At 57.2% G+C, this 17,005-nt stretch overlaps 1 protein-coding gene and 1 pseudogene across 1 annotated transcript in view; one reads left to right on the top strand and one right to left on the bottom strand.

The window, feature by feature from the left end:
- TMEM132E (transmembrane protein 132E) overlaps nucleotides 1–9,329 on the bottom strand; it is a 54,971-nt gene extending 45,642 nt beyond the window's left edge. Inside the window, exon 1 of the mRNA XM_069481019.1 lies at nucleotides 7,795–9,329. Within this exon, the coding sequence (XP_069337120.1) occupies nucleotides 7,795–7,861 (67 nt within the window). The 5' untranslated portion in view covers nucleotides 7,862–9,329. The remainder of the gene's footprint in view (nucleotides 1–7,794) is intronic.
- A 335-nt stretch (nucleotides 9,330–9,664) lies between these two features.
- LOC138392351 (uncharacterized protein TMEM132E-DT-like) lies at nucleotides 9,665–11,355 on the top strand (annotated as a pseudogene).
- Nucleotides 11,356–17,005: the final 5,650 nt, after the last annotated feature.

Genomic DNA, 17,005 nt, shown 5'->3' with positions numbered 1-17,005 from the left:
ATCTGTGAAAGAAATTGAAGGTTGCTGAGTGTCCCAAATGCCCGGAGGAGATGAGGACAGCAGGCATTTGGTTTCATCATTTCCCTCACTGTTCTCACCCCATCTCCCCACCCTCCCCGCCCCTGCCTGGCTGTGCTCTGGCCCCTCAGGCCTCCTGCTGTTCCTTGGATGGTCCAGCCCACTTCCCCTGGGGCTCCTATCGGCCTGGCCCCTCCACCCAGAAATCTGTGATATTCACTGAGTCCCCTACCTCACTTCCCTCCGGTCTTTGCTCAAGGACATTTTATCAAGTGGTCATTTGGTAATTTGAATATCACACACCTCTTGGAATTCCCAGTTCCCCTTCCCCGACGCCCCCTTCCCCTGCTTTTTAATAGCTCTTGTTGCCTTCTAACATAGGAGGACCTTGCAGAAAGCACCCAGCCATTGTCAACGTAACAAGAACGGTTACGTGGCTGGATACTTTCTGGACGGCCCCGTACATAATTTACTTATTTAATGTATTCATCATATTATTTACTGTCTGCATTCCGCCCAGCTCCTCCCCAAACAAGAATGCAGGCTCCACGGGTGCCAGGATTTTTGCTGTGTTCACTGACCACAGCGCCCGGCTAGAGTAAGCACTCACTGAATACGCGTTGAGTGACGAGGAAGGTGTCTGTGTGTACAGGTATGTGCACAGTGGTTCATTCATCGATTCACTGGACTAATCATCAAACGCCTGCTTCATTCCAGACATCCCCTCCCAGACAGACGCTGGGAATGCAGCGACAGGGAAGAGATCACCCACCGTCCCTTTCGGCCAGCAGGGAAGCCGGCAGCGCACAATCAGAAACATGGCAAATCTGCAATGAGTTGCAGGGGATAGTGGGTCCTTGTTCATCTGAGAATCAGGGTGGGCTTCCAGGTGGTGGATACGCTCTGGCTTGAAGGCTGAGCAGGAGATGGGTGGAAGAGTGTTCTGGTCAGAGGGAACAGCATGTACAAAGACCGTGACATGGAAAGACGACTTATTCAAGGGATTGGAAGAAGCCCGAGGGCAGGGGGACGAGAAGGGCTCCCAGTCGGGGGAGGGGAGGGCAGGGGTCAGTGGGGCCCCGACGGCCTGGCCTTGCCCAGGTGTACGGCCCGTGTTGGTCTGTGTCTGTGCTGGTTCCCTGTCTGCAGGCGCAGTGAGGTGCGGCAAGAAGACCTCCGTATGCAGGGTCAGAAAACCCGACTTCAGGAGCTGGTGTGGCCAGGACTCTGCTGAGCCTCAGCTGTGCCCTCCGTAAAATGGGGATCATGAAGCTGCCTTCATATAGTGGCCCCCTGGGAACCCCATGAGGTCACGGATTTGAACTGCAGAGACAGAATTCTCAGGCATAGCCGTGCGTGACCATGACCGAGCGGGTGTGCACATGAGTGTGTGCTGTGCGCCCAGCTCTTGACGACACCATTCTCCTACTGTGACAAGTCCGCCACATCATCTGTACCAAGCCACAGATACAACCCCCCCCACCCCCGACCAGAGCCAGGCTCCCCGGCAACCCTGGGGCTAGAGGGGTGAGGAGGGAGGGAGTCCTACAACCTCTGGGCAAAGGGGGTCATCTCCCTCACTGTCACACCCTCACCACGCAAGGCACAAAGGCCACCTCTGAGGGCTGCAGCTGTGCCACCCTCATCTGATTGGGGCCTCTCTGAAGATGGGACTGTGTCCCCCTTGTCGTACTGGAGGCTCCTCAAGGGCAGGAACCATTTCTCCTCCTCCCTTTTTCTTCTTTAGAAAAAGAGAGAGGTTGTCACCCAGTGTGACTGTGACTGACTCTGTTAAGGGCTGGCCACCTCCAGGACGGTGTCAGGGGAATCATTAAGGTTAAGGGCTGCGTGTTCTCTCCGGGCCAGGGGACTGCCCTGTGGGGTCTGATGCTCATTCCTGGAATTCTTGGATGGAGACACCTCTGAGAACCTGGGCCATTCTGAGAGCCACCTCATCCATCCTGGGCACCTCATTCTCCCAGCTCCAAGGATCACAAGAGAGAGGCCCAGGGAGACAGAGACAGGCTGAGAAATCCCGCCAGCAACCACACACCCTGCCCACTGTCCCCAGTTTGAACTGAACAGGGAAAGTCATTCCAGGGAAGAGAGTAATCAACGGCCCATCCTCACGGGCCAGAAAGGTGTGTGTGAGAATACAGCAGGAAGGATTCAAGTCTGATAAAAAGCAGAACTTCCCAAGGGCAGATAATTATCTAGGTAATTTAGGCAAAAAGAGATTTTCTTCAATTATCTTTTTCTACCCTTACTTATTTTTTTTTTTTTGCACTGAATTATTCAGTCTTGCATTCATTCGTTCCGGCAACAGGCATTGAATTATCTAGGTAATTGCTTTCATTTTCCACTCAATCCTGCTGGGTTGTCTGTTAGCCAGGAGGGCCTGGGGCGGAGGTGTGTGCTGGTGGGGGAGGGGGCATGGTGGGAGGGAGGAGGAGCTCAAAGGGGCAAACAGGATCCCTGAAAGGAGAAAACGACTTCTGGACTCAGGCCATAGGTGCGGAGACCACTCTAACGGCTGGCTCGTCCCCTCTGTTACCCCACCGGCCCCCCTGCCCTGGGCAGTCCATTTGTCCTCTAGAGAACGGTGCGGTAGCTCACCCAGAGTTGGCGCTCCGTGATACACCGCCCTATCCATCCCTGGGGACCGCTGGAGTAGGGCACGGCCAGCTGAATGGGTGACGCGGAGGCCCACTCTTCTTTTCATTTAAAAAGACAGAGAAGGCAAATTTTATTTATGTTCACAAAAATACACACACACACACCTGGTTCATTAATCTCTTATTAAAATTCTGTGTCGAGCACGGGCGAGGAGGAAGTAAGGAAGACCCTGGGGAGGAAACGGGGAGGAAGGATGGGATCTGATAGCATCGGCTGCAGGCTCCGCGGAGGGGGCGTGGGCAGAGGAGGACCAAGGAGGAAGGAAGGGGCTTCTCCACCACAGAACAAAAGAGCGGGGAGGGGGGCTTGGAGAGCACCATCCCCGCTCAACTGGGAGACCAGGAAAGCAAGACTCAGAGAGGGAGGTGAAAATCCTGTGGCCACACAGTAAACTTATGACAAAGCCAGGGTCTGAACCCAGGCATCCTGTATCCTGAGCACTCTGCAATTCCAAACTGCTTTGACTTTTAAGAATCCGGGCCTTTGTCTCATTGCCCCAGCTAGACTTCAAGATCCTGAAAGAAAGCTGGGGGTCAGATCTCGAACCCCTCCTTGCTTCTTTCGTAGTGCTTGGTGAGGTTTGCTTGGTGAGGTTTACAAACTCAGCAATGGTACTGGTGACCCATTATCTGACTGCCGGATCAGAGGCTAGCTTGGGGCTGGAAGCGCATCTCTGGAAGAAGCTGCAGAGACAGTGGACGGTAAATGTGGCGGAATCTGCCGAGGGGTCGGGGCAGGCGGCCAAGCCAAGAACCCCGTCTGGGCTCTGGTGCTAGTCCTGATTGTGAGAACTCAATTGCGGAGTGACCTTGGCCAGTCCCCTGCCCTGCGTGTCCATTTCCTCATCCACAGGAGGGCTGGGTTCAGTGGTTTTGTGATCTCCTTCAGTGCTGGGGACGTCATTCTATGTAGGGCAACTAGGCGACACCCCGCCCCAGTACACACTCCCCTGCCCCCTGCAGGGGGGCCAGACCCCGGTGGGTGGTGGGCCTTGGTGCCCCTCAGGGTTTCAGCGCCTGCAGGAGCACCAGCACTCGCTGTCATCTCAGGCCCAGGGTCTATCCATTCCAGACAGGCCCCCAGCGAGGGCCTGGGAGACGCCCGGGTCCAGCCCTGGGAGGCCACGGTGGCCTCACCTCCTGCAGCGCAGCACCCAGCTGTCCTCAGCATGGATTCCAATAAAGCTCATTTTCTGCCACCAAGTTTATAACACATCCCCACCTACTGGTCTTAAACATTAACAAGGCTGTGTTGTGGCGAACGGCTCCATGTGGCCAGAAGGAAGACGGGCGCGGGAGAGGGGAGGCCGGCAGTGAGGGGCCTCGCAAGGCCTGGTGCTCCCCCTGCCCTTCTGCTGTGTTCCCCCTGCTTCTCCAACGGGGACCAGCGCTTGGGTGATTGGGGGACACAACCCACAGGAGGAACTCAAGGTTGCCGGGCTGGGGACCGTGGAGGTGAGGACACATGTATTTGAGGTCATGTATTCAGAGCCATGTGGGATACTGCATTCATATCCTGTGGGACCATGTCACAACACGGCACCTGAGACATGTGGATCTGGTGAGTGTCACTCAAGGGGCGTGGTGTAGGCCTGCTCTCCCCGATGTCTCTCTCTGCCTGTCTCTCCCCTGGCCCTCTTCTGCCCCACACCCCAGAGCTCCCTTTCCAATTGATGCTGAGAGGGTCCCTCAACGTAGAGTTGTCCTCCCACCCCATCCACTCCTTCTGAGCGCCTGCTATGTGCCAAGCCCCGAAGTGTCAGGCAAATCTGTAGACGACATGACTTCTGCTCCAAATGCAAGGACGTGGGGATCAGGAGGCCTGCACGGGTAAACATGCCTGCGCACACCCATCACACACATATATGCAACCTGTGAGGAGTGCTAGGAAAGTAGCGTAAAGTGCCAAGATAGCCCCCAAAAGAGTTCAATTATTTGTTTTGGGGCATGGGGGCTCCTGGTGAGAAGCTAGGGGCTAATCTAGGGAGGCTCCCTGGAGGAGGTGATATTTGAACTGGGCTTCGAAGGCTAGGTAAGGATTTCTGAAGGCAGTGTGTTCCACGTGGAAGGGCTGGCGGGTGCAAAAGCAGAAAGGCAGGGCAGTGTGAGAAGAGATAGCTCTTACAAGGCACATGGAGAATGGGGAGAGGGCAGTACCAGAGAAGTGAAGATGTGGATTGGGACAAGATCCCAAAAGGCCTTGCATGCCAGGGCAGAGTGTAACCTTTATCCTATAGGCAGTGGGGAGCCAATGAGGGTTACTGACTGATGTAATTAATCAGCTCTCTAATATAATTATCACACTCTGCCCCCCTAAACTCCTATTCAGACTACAAATGGAGCCAAAAGTCTCTGCAAAGATACAAGAAAATGGCCTTCGCAGATGTTTTCTAGAGGAACTGGGAACAGCGTAGAGGGTCAAACATACCCCTCTGCCACCCCACAGGCTGAGCTGGGCCCTAAAAGATAGTGGGGCTCCATTCACACATGGTCCCTGCCCAGCAGGCCCCGAAGAAAGTGGGAAGGGGAGATGGGCCAGAGACCACACTGCTGTGGAAGATGGGGAGTATGAGGCAGACAGGCCAAGGTCACCCTGCCCGATGGCGCCAGAGTCAGACACAAACCCAGGCTACTTGGCTCCCGGTCTGGCTATGTGGTCAGAACCCTGCGGCCTCAGTAGCCTGCCAGGCACAGAAAACTGCAACTGTTCCTCCATCCCCCAGCATCTTGGAAGAGCCCAGAATCCCCAACCAAGAGCTGTACCCTCTTCCTAACAGAGGGAAGGATTGGCTGGATGGGTGTCAGGCAGCCCCAAAGAAGGGAGGCCCAGGGCAGATGGGTTTTTTTTGGGGGGGATTTCTGTTATTCTGGCCTTATTTATCTGGGGGACTGACGCTTTGAGCATCTGCTGGCACCCTGCCTGGAGGAAGAGGAGACTGAGGCATGGGGTGGGGAAGAGACTTCAGGACTCAGCAAGGGGTCTTGGTGAGGGAGCCCGACAGTCAGGTGGGGGGAATGCCTGCTCAGTGGGGGACCCAGGCCCCCTCCTCAAATATCTTCTTTTCCATCAATCACGCAGCCAAGCCCTGGGTGCTTGCATATGCTGGCACTGTGCTAAGCACTGGCTGTGAGGAGAGACAGAAAAATAAGCTCATGGCTCTGCCTCCACCGCTCCAGGACTACAGGGCACAGAGAGGGCACTGGGGCTTAAGGACAACGGAGGCCGAGGTAACACTCCAAGGGAAGTGCAACCAGGACACTGAGGCCTGCCTGGAGCTGGGTCTTAGGAACAGGCGGGACTCTGGCAGGCGAGTAAGGGAAAGGATCTTTAACCCCAGGCTCAGGGATCAGGAAGGTGGACAGCGGGGACCTAACGATAGCGTTTGAGCTGCCCAGAGGTGGGGCCATGCTGGGTCTCAGGAAGGGAACTCCGGCAGCAAGAGGCAAGAGGAGGGGAAGAACCACACCTAGAGCCAGGCCTGAGCTTCCCCGCTTCCTTCTCCTGGGCATGGAAAGTCCCTGCTTGCCAGGGCTAGGTCACAAGTGCAGCCCACGCAGCTCCAGGGCGCACACAGCCAGCCCACCCCTCCCCATTCTCAGCCTTGCACAAGAGCTGAGATTTCTGGTTCCCGTTGCTCCCACTTCCCTCACCTTACCCCCACCCCCCTGCTGGCGCGCTGCCCAGCCGGTTCCTCCCATAAAGAACTGAGGTTAGCTGTCTCTGCTGAACTGAACGCAAAACAGGCCCCCTGGAGTCACCCCCAGCCGGGAAGAAGGGAAGAACCAATCCACCCATACACCAATCCCCTTCTCCCTCCTGGCCCCAGGACCCTACGACTCCCTGAGCCCATTCCTTTTCTTATTCTTTCAACCTTGAGAATGTGCCTTGGCCAGGGCGAGAGAGACGGCTGGTTAGAGACCTCGGGCACGCTCACGGCGGTGGGCAGGGCGGGCTCCTAGAGACTGGGCAGATCTGGGCAAAAGCTAAGCTTCACACATGGAGGGTCCTTCCACGAACGCGGAGAGCGCACTGCCCCCTCCATCTAAGCCCCTCTCCAGCCTGTCTAAGGCTCACTCCTCAGCGTGGGGCATCGCAGCACCGCTCCCCGCGCCCCCTGCCTTTGCTGGTTGGGGAAATGTGTCCCCAGGCCTTGGGGCTTCATGTTGGGAGTGGGCAGAGGACAGCGCTTCTCCATTCTTCCCCCGGAGCTCGCTCTCGCCCGGCTCAGTCGGCGCCCCTCGCCTCCTGGAGCGTCTCCAGCTTGCGGAAGGCCCGCTGCAGCCTCCTGTCTGGTCTGAGTTCCCGCTCCGGGGGGCTGTTCAGAGACCCGCTGTCCCCTACCTGTATCCCCGCCGTCCCACAGCCAAAGCGCCAACCCCAGCCCCTCCCTCTCCCACCCCTCTACCGCGGAGCCCGGGGCGAGCCTGGGGAGCAGACGCAACAGATTGCAGAACGCGAGAGCGCGGAGCCCGCTCCCTCCGCGCGCCGCCCGCGGTCCCGGCCTGTGCCGGTGCCCAGACCCCCGCCCTCCGGGCTCGGCTGAGCCGGCCATTTAGATGCAGCTCACAGGACCGCAGGCGGGCGGGCCGCCGCGGCTCCCCTGGCTCCTGCCAGTCCACTTCCCTTCCCGAGGACCGCGGCAGGAAGCCAGGCAGCGGGCGGCGCGGCCCCGCACCGGCCTGCGCGCCAGGGGTGGGGGAAGACGCGAGCCCCGCGGATCCTAGAGAGCCCCCAGCACGACCGGTTGCAGGGGAGAGACCCGGTGTGGGGGTGGGACGCGATCCAGCGGATCCCTCTAGATTTCCGTAGGCGGACACGCCCCCAGACTCTTGGGTTTGAACCCTTCTTTATAACCCGGAGAGGGCTGGAGCGACCGCCTCCCCCCACCTTTTCCTGGGCCGGGCTCGGTCCCCTCGGCGGGGCTGGCAGCCTTGGCTCCCGCCGGAGGGCTCAGGGGCCGGCGGTAACTCGAGCTGCAGCCCGAGACGCCTAGCTGGGAGCGGCGGCTGCGAGTCGGGGATGCTCGTTTCCCTGGTCCTCCCTGTGCCCCCCCAGTGGCGCCCGCCGCATCTTCACCCGAGTCCGCGCGGCGACACTTACCGTGGGCGAGCAGCGCCGAGAGGCAGAGCAGGGCGGCGCCGCCGCGGCCCGACATCCCTGGGGCCATGGCCGAGGCGGGGACGGGAGGGTCCGAGAGGGCAACAGTCCACGACGACTTGGCCCCGGGCTGGGCTTGGTCACATCCAACTCAGGGCGGCCGTGGCGCCTGGCTGTCTCTGCTGAGGCTTCAGGGGCCAGGGAGTGCAATTCGGGGACACTTTGCGGGGAGGGGGCGTCCCAGGCGCCACCGGCTACACCCTCGGAGCCGGCGGGGGCGCAGCTCGGGGCGGGAGGAGCCTCCACGTCCCCCGGCTGGTGCCCCCTGCAGGATCTGCGAGGCGAGGGGGGAGCCGCACGTGCGGTCCGGCCCGGTGGCCGCAGGCGTCCCGGGGGCTGCCTACAGCCGACTGCTGAGTGCCCCGGCCCCACGGCCCAGCTCGAAATCGAACTCGCTCGGGGGTGCAGATTTGCAACGCAGGCCCCAATTTCCTTCACATGGATAGGCGCCGCTTTCTTCCTCCAAGCGCCCTGCAGCAGCCCAGCATAAAAATCCCAGGTCAGGTGCAAACGAATGATTTCTTTCGCAAAGAAACAGAAAATCCAGGCAACTTTAATCCATCTGTAGAAGGAAAAGTTTCCGAGTAGTGCTGAGACCGGCGACACGGGTCGCCACCACCCTAGGCGACGCCCAGACCGAATGCCCGAGGCGGGCGGCCAGATTTTAGTCCCCTCGCAGGGCTGGCTTCTCGGCTCCAGCCCGCTTTCTACGGTCTCGACCAGGGTCCTGTCTCAGCGCCGCCTGCCCGGGAAGCGACTCGGAGGCTGGTGCGAGGGTGGCGCGGCCGGCACAGGCTGCCCCATGGAGATGGGGCTCAGAGAAGCGAGGGAGCGGGAAAGCCGGCTAATGCGCCCCGAGCCGAGCCCTGCCAGCCCGGGGCATCGACTCCAGCCTCCTGACCATGAACGCTGTAGGATGGAGGGGCTCGGCCAGCCCGCCGCGGCTCCGCGCCACCCCTCTTTCCTCTCAAGTCTCGCTGTCTCAGCAGAGGGGCAACTGCCCCGCCTCGCTCCTCGCCTCCCCGGGGGGCCCTGCACAAACCTTGAACTTTTCCGGGGTTCACAGTCTTCGACGCCTCCTTCTCCCCGCCGCCCCCGCCCTGCCCCCGGACGCCCGCTCGCCCGCTGTCTCGGTGCAGCCGGGCATCGGCTCTCGCTCGTTCGGAGTCAGTTTGGGCGAGCGGATCGCCGCGCCAGTTCGGGCTGCGGGCGGCGAGACGCGGGCACGGCGCCAGGGGCCAGGGCACCCAGCACCCGCGCAGCCCGCGGCCAGGGAGGCGGCAGCTGGTGCCTATGGGGCCGGGAGGAGAGGAGGTGCCGGCAGGGGGGCCGGCTCCCCATGGACGTGTGTGGGGGGAGAAGAAGAATCAAGGAGCAAAAACGAAGAGGAGGTGGGGGGAGCCACAGTTGCACGAAGCAGCCGCGCCGCCGCCGCCGCCTCCTCGGCGCTCGCGCCGGCTGCTCCGCCGTAAATGACTCGAGAGAGACACACACACTCGCGCTCGCCCCCCCTCCTCCCCCGTCCGGGATTCAGCGCCCACCCGGGCAGTAGCGGGCGCCGAGCTCCGCGCGCTCGCTCCCCTTCCTTCCCCTCCCCTCGCCGATTCCCCGTGGTCACGTGGCCTCGGAGCGCGCGGCCCACGGCTCGCGCGCCACGGAGACTCCCCCCACCCCCAGCTCCCCCTCCTCTGTCCACGTGTCCATTCCGCATTCCCAGCCTGGGGGCGCGCGCGGCTCCTTAATGAGACTCGAGCAAGGGCAGACCTCGCGATTTCGCTCGCCCCTGTTTTATGTTTTGTCCCCCCACCCCTCAATGCAGGCTAACGCCGGGACCCAAATGGGGCCAGCCAGCTGCGGCGGCTGCGTTTCTCCAGGATAGACGCCACCGCAGTCACCGAGGTCCCTTTTCAAAGGATGCACGCTCCCCCACCGAGCGCCGGAGGTGTTTTGCAGCCGCTCTGCTAGAGGCGCGGGTAGGGGGTACCCTACCCCCACCCCCTGAGTCTGCGTGGGGCTCTCTGGGGAACCGGGGTGGGCATCAGCCTAGCTGCGGCGCCCACCTCCTCTCGGCCCGCACGGGTGCTCTCGAGCTCAGCTTGGTGCGGGCTGGGTCTGGGGCGCAGCTGGGGGAGACCCACTCGGCTGGCTGCTGGCGAAGGGAGGCGGAGAGGAGGGGACGTGCCTTCCTACAGGTTGTTTTGCAAGCCTTTAAAGAGGCATGGGGGTGGAGGTGGGGAACTGGCCCTCTTGCACATTCACCCAGGCACCTGCTGACTAGGGGGATGGGTGGCTGGGGTGGCCTTGGTTCCCACTGTCAGGCCCGTTCCATTAGAGCGCAACCTAGATCAGACCCGACAAGTCAACCGTAAGCCAGGCATTGGATCAATGGCAATGATTTTATAGCATCCCTGAGTATCACACCCCAACCCCCAGAGGCCGATCTCATCTCAGTCCCACCCTACTCTGGGGGGACAGAGTCTTCAATCCCATGGACATAGCCATATGGCAGAGGCTGTGGATCTTGAGGGTCTCCCCTCTGAACCTCTGCACCCAACCAGGGTGAGAGTGTGGGGCAAGCAAGGTAGGTCAAGAAGAAGGCCAGCTGGGTGCTCAAACTTGGCTGCCATCTGCCTGACTGAGTTCTACCCATCTTGACCCTGTGAGTTTCCTTTCATCCAGGAAAGTGACATTTTGTTTTTTGGAAAATGGGCTTGAACTGTTCCTGGAAGCCTTCCTCCCCCCTGGCTGCTGGCTGTGGGTGCTTGGTCCTGGGGCCTGCAAGGAAGAGTTGCCCTGGCCCTTCCCCACTCCATATCTGTCTGGAGCTGGGAGGGGCAGCCTGGAGAGAGCTGGCCCGGCTCTTGGAGGCCCTGGGGCTGCAAGATGCTGGAGTCTTCAAAGAAGATGATTCTCATTAGGCCCCTAATGCCTGATGGCAATTAATGTCACCCAAGGGCTTATTAACCATCCCACTGAGAGGCAAGCCAGCAATCATTCTCTGTGTCGGGGAGACAGGGAGACGCACCTCCCCAGGGCTCTAGGGAGGGGACGGAGGAAGCAGGGAGGGGCTTCCACCCCTGCCCAGTGCCCACTGGAAGGACATGGAGCCTGAGGATGGCCAGAGGGAAGAGATAAGGTACTTTCTGAGCCCAGGACACACCTTCCCCCAGGATGGGGACCAAGCTTCCCTTCTCCACACGTGTTCCCAGTTGACAATGGAGGGTCAGCAATTTCAGCCCACTCTCTCAGCTGTCTTTAAAAACTGAGAATAGTGTTCCGGTCAGGGAGGGCAGGAACTCAGACACTGGGTTTTTCTCTCTGCCCCTCATCCCTCTTAGGTGATGTGAAAATGGGCCTCCTTCGACTGACTGCATTTCTCCTCCCTCTGTCTCTGCCCCTCCCTTTCGCAACAGTATGGTGAATATCTCCAACATCACAGGCATTGTAGGTACAACACTGAGCAAAACAGAACTGGCCCTTGTCCTCATGGAACTTGCATTCTAGAAGGAAAGGCAGACACTAATCTTATAATTGATCCCTGTTGTGATGTTACGTGGCATCACACACTTTTGCTCATCTTATGAAGAACACTGAGGCTCTTGGTCTGGAAGGGTGAGGAGCAGCCTGCTGTCTTTAAGGAATACAATGTCAGCCCTGGAGAGGGGATCTACATGTATACTCTTCTGTCCCCAGTGAGCACCTTACCAACTCAAGGTGATAGTATCCTCTTTCTGCTGTTCCCATTGTGTTTGGGGCCGAGTGTCTTTCTGAACAGAGGATTGCCAGCGGTGGGGGTTATCTCAGTCACCATCTCCTGGGTGATGCCTGCAACAGCCCTAACCTGCCACGCAGCTGGGCAGCAAGTCGGGCTCTGTCTCAGGCCCCAGTGCCCTGCATACATGCCCATCGAGAACCCGTATAGAAAGTGGTGCCCACTTCCTCCTCTGCCGGACCAGCCCCCGTGGTGGACCAGGTGACACTTGTCCTTCATCATGCCCCTGTTTTTCAGGATGCCTGTCAACAGGAGAAGATCGGACTGGCCAATGTGGGGCATCACTAAGAGGAGGTGTTCCTGGGACCATCCTGGATCCTAGTCTGTCTCAGCTGGAGCAGGGCTCAGAGATTTCCTAAGCTAGCCCTCTCATTTTACAGCTGTAAAAACAGGCCTGTTAATTCAGTCATTTTATTAAATACTTTGAATTTTTTACTGAGCTCTAATTATGTGTGAAGCATTGTGCTCGGTACTAGAATGCAGAGGTTGAACAAGACAGATAAGACCCAAATGGCAGAAGTTCAAGAACTTCCACAAACCCATACTGAGAAACTAGTACTACTAATTGCTAACATTAATGAGTGAGTGCCTTTTATGTGCCAGTCACTGTGCTGGGTATTTTGCATGCGTTATCTGAGTCCTCACTACAACCCTGTTATGAAGATATTATTATTATTGCCCTTTTCTAGGTGAGAAAACCGAGGCTCAGAGAAGTTAAGTTTCTTGCCTAGGGTCACACAGCTAGAAAGTAACAGAACCACAACTCAAAACCAGATGTATATGATTCCAAAGCTTAGGCATGTAACCCACCCAGCCACTTTTACTGTGGCATGTAGGGGCCCAGGATCACACAGATGACAGAGCTACCATCTCTGTATGGACATACTTATGGGCAGTGGGGCTCCGGGCATAACAGGCCGTTCAACACAGATCCATGCCTATGTGCTGGTAGATACACACCTTGTTCAATACACAGTTATGCATAATCGTGGCTGTTCTAACAGTCTGCCAGCCTCTACCCTGCAGCTGGACCACATCGCCTCCCCCTGCAGGCTGAGCTCCCAGCTCAGATTCCAGGACCAACAGTGGTACACAGCTCAGAATCAGCAGCTAAGGGCAATGTGACATACTGGCCAGCACGTGGCTTTCTCGAGCAGAAACCTGGGTTTCAGTCCTCCAAGGCAGGGCAGCTATATTAGTTTGTTTGGGCTGTCATAACAAAATATCACAGACTGGGAGGCTTCACCAACAGAAAGTTCTTGTAATGCTGGAGCCTGGAAGCCCAAGATCCGGGTGCTGCCAGGGTGGTTTCCCCTGAGACCTCTTTTCTTGGCTGGCAGATAGACGCCTTTTTGCTGTGTCTCACATGCTCATTTCTCTGTATTCACGAATCGCTGGTGTCTCTTCCTCTTCTTGTAAGGACGCTAGTCATATTGGATTAGGGCCCCATGATAATGGCCACATTTCAACTTAATCGCTTCTTTAAAGACCTTATCTCTAAATAAGGTTGCATTCTGAGTTATTTGGGCTTGGGACTTCAACATACGAATATTGAAGGGACACAATTTAGCTCCTAACAGTGACCATATAATTTATCGTCCAAAACAGGATATTTTTGAGAGTAAAAAGGGATGCTATTAGTAATTACCTTGGAAGAGCAGCCTTCAGTGGACCATTCAGGACAAACTGGAGCATGTGGTCACCCTAACATTCTGGCCCCATCACTCATTCTGCAACCTTGTTTTAAACCACCTCACCTCTCTGAACCTCAGTTTCTTCATCTGTTAAATGGAGATAGACCAACTCCCCCAGGCATTTTAAAAATATTAGCAAATTTTGTTGATTGCCCAACAGTACTGGGCTCAACGGTATGCTCTGTGCATGTTGACTTTTACTGTTACTGACACCAAACTGCTCACTATGGTCTACTAGGTCTATGGGATTTGACCCCTAGCTGCTTTTCCAAACTCATTTTTTACCATTTTCCCCCTTCTATTTTATCACACTGGTGCCACACAGGCCTCCCTGTGGCAATATGTCAAGCATGCTCCTGCCTCAGGGCCTTTGTACTTGCTGCTCCCTCCAGCTGGAGTGCTTTTCCCCTAAACCCTACTATGTCTCGCTCCTGTACTTCCTTCAGGTCAGGGTCCAGCTGCCACTTCCTCAGAGATACCCTCCCTGGCGAGCTGGTATAAAATAACACAACTATCGTTCTGCCTCCATTGCTTTGTTCTCTTATGCAATTTTAATTTGATTCATAGCAGTTGGCATTTTATTTTATAGCGTATCCATTTATCTCATTCCCCTGGTAGGACGTAAGCTCCCCACGGGCCAAGATTCTATATGAACCGTTCACCAATGTGTCCCCAATGTCCAGAACAGTGCCTGGTATATGTGCTCGACAGAACAGACTGATGGGATTACTTATCCACATTCATTCGTTTCAGTAGCTGGGCCTTTGATTTTACCCAGTCCTGATAATGGGGTCTTGGATCTGCATTCACGTAAGGGTCCTGCCTGGCACCTCACTCCCCTGACCTTCCAGAGCCTGGGAGTCCACTGCCCAGGCCACCGGGTGCTTCACTTGGTTGTCCTAGCTGTTACTGTGCCCTCTTCCCTGCTGAAGCTGGAGCTCCTCCACCTGCCGTGGCTGCCTCACCCTGACTGGTGGGGCTTGGGCTGCGACCCCAGGGCTGATTCCTCCCCCTGCTTCCCGCTGCTAAGTCCCGCAGGACAGAGCCATCTGCATCTCCTAGTGTTCTCCAATGTGACTCCTGTGCCCCAGCCAGGCCAGGCCGGTCTCCCTGCCACTATCTCCTCTTCATGCCAGGCTCATTTCTCTCCCCACACCTTTGTTCCTGCCTGTCTTCATGTCTCAGCTCAGGGGTCTTCTTTGTGAAGTCGTCCCAGACACATTGTGAAATTGTTATATAGCCTCATGGAACAGAGGCTTTGGCATCAGTCAGGGTTCAAGTCCTGACCACGTTGCCTTCTGCTCAATTTCTCCATCTGGAGTGCCCATCACGACTGCACGGCAAATCCCCCCTGCAGTAGGGTCATGTTCTCAATTTAGGATTATAGATCAGACTCTGCCCCCTTCCTATACTTATAAATAAGAAACTCAAGGCCCAGAGAGAGCTAGTGATGGGCCCAGGGTCACACAGCCAGTTACGGACACAGACAGGAATATAACCCCGTGTAAGGGTGGGCCTGGCTCCCAGCTCCACTGTGTGCCTATCCCCAAAGTTTCACCAGCTGGCTCAGCCCTGCCCTGGACTTGGGAACCAATCTCCTCTTCCCTGGAGGGAATGAAGCTCCCTAGGTCATTATTTCAGGGGTTCAGCCCAGATTCAGTGTGGACGTTGGTTCAGCTCAGACCTTGGACCCCAGTTCTAGTAGTTGCATTTATGTACTCATTCACTCATGCAGCCTCGTCTTGGGCATGTCTTCCTCTCTGAAGCCCTCCCTGACACTGCCCACACCCCTCTCCCTATTCTGTGCACCTGGAAGGCCCTGTCTCCTCCATCCAGGCATCTACCAGACTGTGTTGATTCTCCTGTCTGTTCCTACAGAGAAGAGACCCAGGAAGGCAGGTGCTGTCTGTGTCAACCCTGCTGTATGCCCCTTGCCTGCCATCTCTTGGGCACTTAGTTAAGTGGTTATTGAATAAGCGAATTATGAATGACCTGCTGTGCATCTGGAGCTCTGCTAGATGAATAAGATGGTCTGTGCCCTCGAGGAGCTTATCATCGTGTGGGCAGACACAGGGGATTACGAAGCGCAGTGGCAGTGAGTGCTGTAGAGGGAAGAGCAGAGGCTGGGGCTGGAGTCAGGGGCATCTAGTTCCGCCTAGGTCATGGGTTCCTAGGCTTCCTGGACGAGGTGACTTTTGAGCTGACACAAGGACAAGTTGGTGTAGGCCAGGGGATGTGAGGAGAAGAAGGAAAGGAGAGGAGGCCGGAAGAAGGAACAGCTTTTTAAGCCTGGAGGCAGGGAAGACAGGGTGTGATCAGGAAATGGTGAGTGTTTCAGCATCGTGGCTGGGGCATTTGAGAGCTGGGGTGGAGCCGGGAAAAGGGCCAGAGAGGCAGGCAGGGCAGGCACAAAGGTCTGTCCCTGTGATGACGTGCACTCTCAGGGTTACTGCATTCAGTGGCACAACTTCCCCTGTTCAGGACCAAAGACACCAGGATGCTTATAAAGCATCCGTTAGCACGTGTATGTGCACAGCCCCACACCCCACATCTCTGCAAAATGAGTTGCCCTCTGAACTGTCTGCTTACAGGGCCTTTTACTCTCATTTCGCTAGAATCTGCACCCTCAGTTCGTCTTCAGGCAGCACACTCCCTCCAACCCCCACCCCAAGGCCAGCCCTGACTCTAGCTGTCCCTCCTGCTTCCTCCCTCTGGCCCACGTGGACAGTAAGCTAGGACCACCCCTGGGCACCCAGCCAAGGGAGGATTTGGACTTGGGCCATGCATGCTGGGCTCTGCTCTCCCCCTCTTTTTTCCCCACCCCCCATACAGCTTACTTAATTCCAGGGCAAAGTACTGGCCAAATACGAGCCAGAGAAAGAGAGAGCAAGATCCAGAGAAAGAAATACAGGGAGAGTGAGCAGACACACTGTCTTTGTCATAGCCCAGCAGCTGAAAGGCAGGAATGTGACAACTTCCTCAACCTCTCTTTTGTTAGCCAACTTGGCTGCCAGGTACAGGTGGAAGGGGAAGAGCCAGGGGCCCGGTTTCTCCCCAGAGCCTCCTGCCTGGCTGCCTGGCTCCTGGGGTTGGCAGCACCCAGGACCCCCTGCGCTGGGTGGGAGTGCCAGTCTCAGCTGATGGGGAGGGGAGGGAGGGAGCCAGGCACACCAAGGCCTGGGGAGGAAGCCTGGTCCGCTGTGAGGAGGGGAAGACTTGTATGGCCACATGGGCCAGGAGAGGCCATCGGGGTAACCCAGAAGTGTTATGCGGGGAACATGAGGCCCAGAGCAGGGGGTGCCTCACCTGATTTCACACGGGGAGCCCATTTCAGAGTTGGGATCGAAACCCCAGTTCTCTTTCCTCTCCTTTAAGTGGAGAATCCTGCTTCGGGGTCCCCCTCCACCTCCCAGACCTGATTCTCAGCTTCCGTATGTCTTCCTCACTGTAGAACCATGCATGGCTCCCACTGCCTACAGGATCACCCCCAAATTCCCCACATTTGCATGTGGGGCTTACCGCATACCTTCCAGCCCATCCCCACCTTTTAGCCACTGTCTCCAGTGAACCGTGCCGTGGTACCCTTTGCCGTGCCATTCTCCGCTGGCATCCCTGTCCCTCTGTCCCCAGCTCTTCATGGAGGCTCCTCCGTGAAGCCTGATTCAGCCACCCCAGATGGAATCAATCA

Source organism: Eulemur rufifrons, chromosome 9 (assembly GCF_041146395.1).
Source record: "Eulemur rufifrons isolate Redbay chromosome 9, OSU_ERuf_1, whole genome shotgun sequence".
Lineage (NCBI taxonomy): Eukaryota > Metazoa > Chordata > Mammalia > Primates > Lemuridae > Eulemur > Eulemur rufifrons.
The sequence above is the reverse complement of the archived record's forward strand: the minus strand, read 5'-3'. Positions and strand labels throughout refer to the sequence as shown.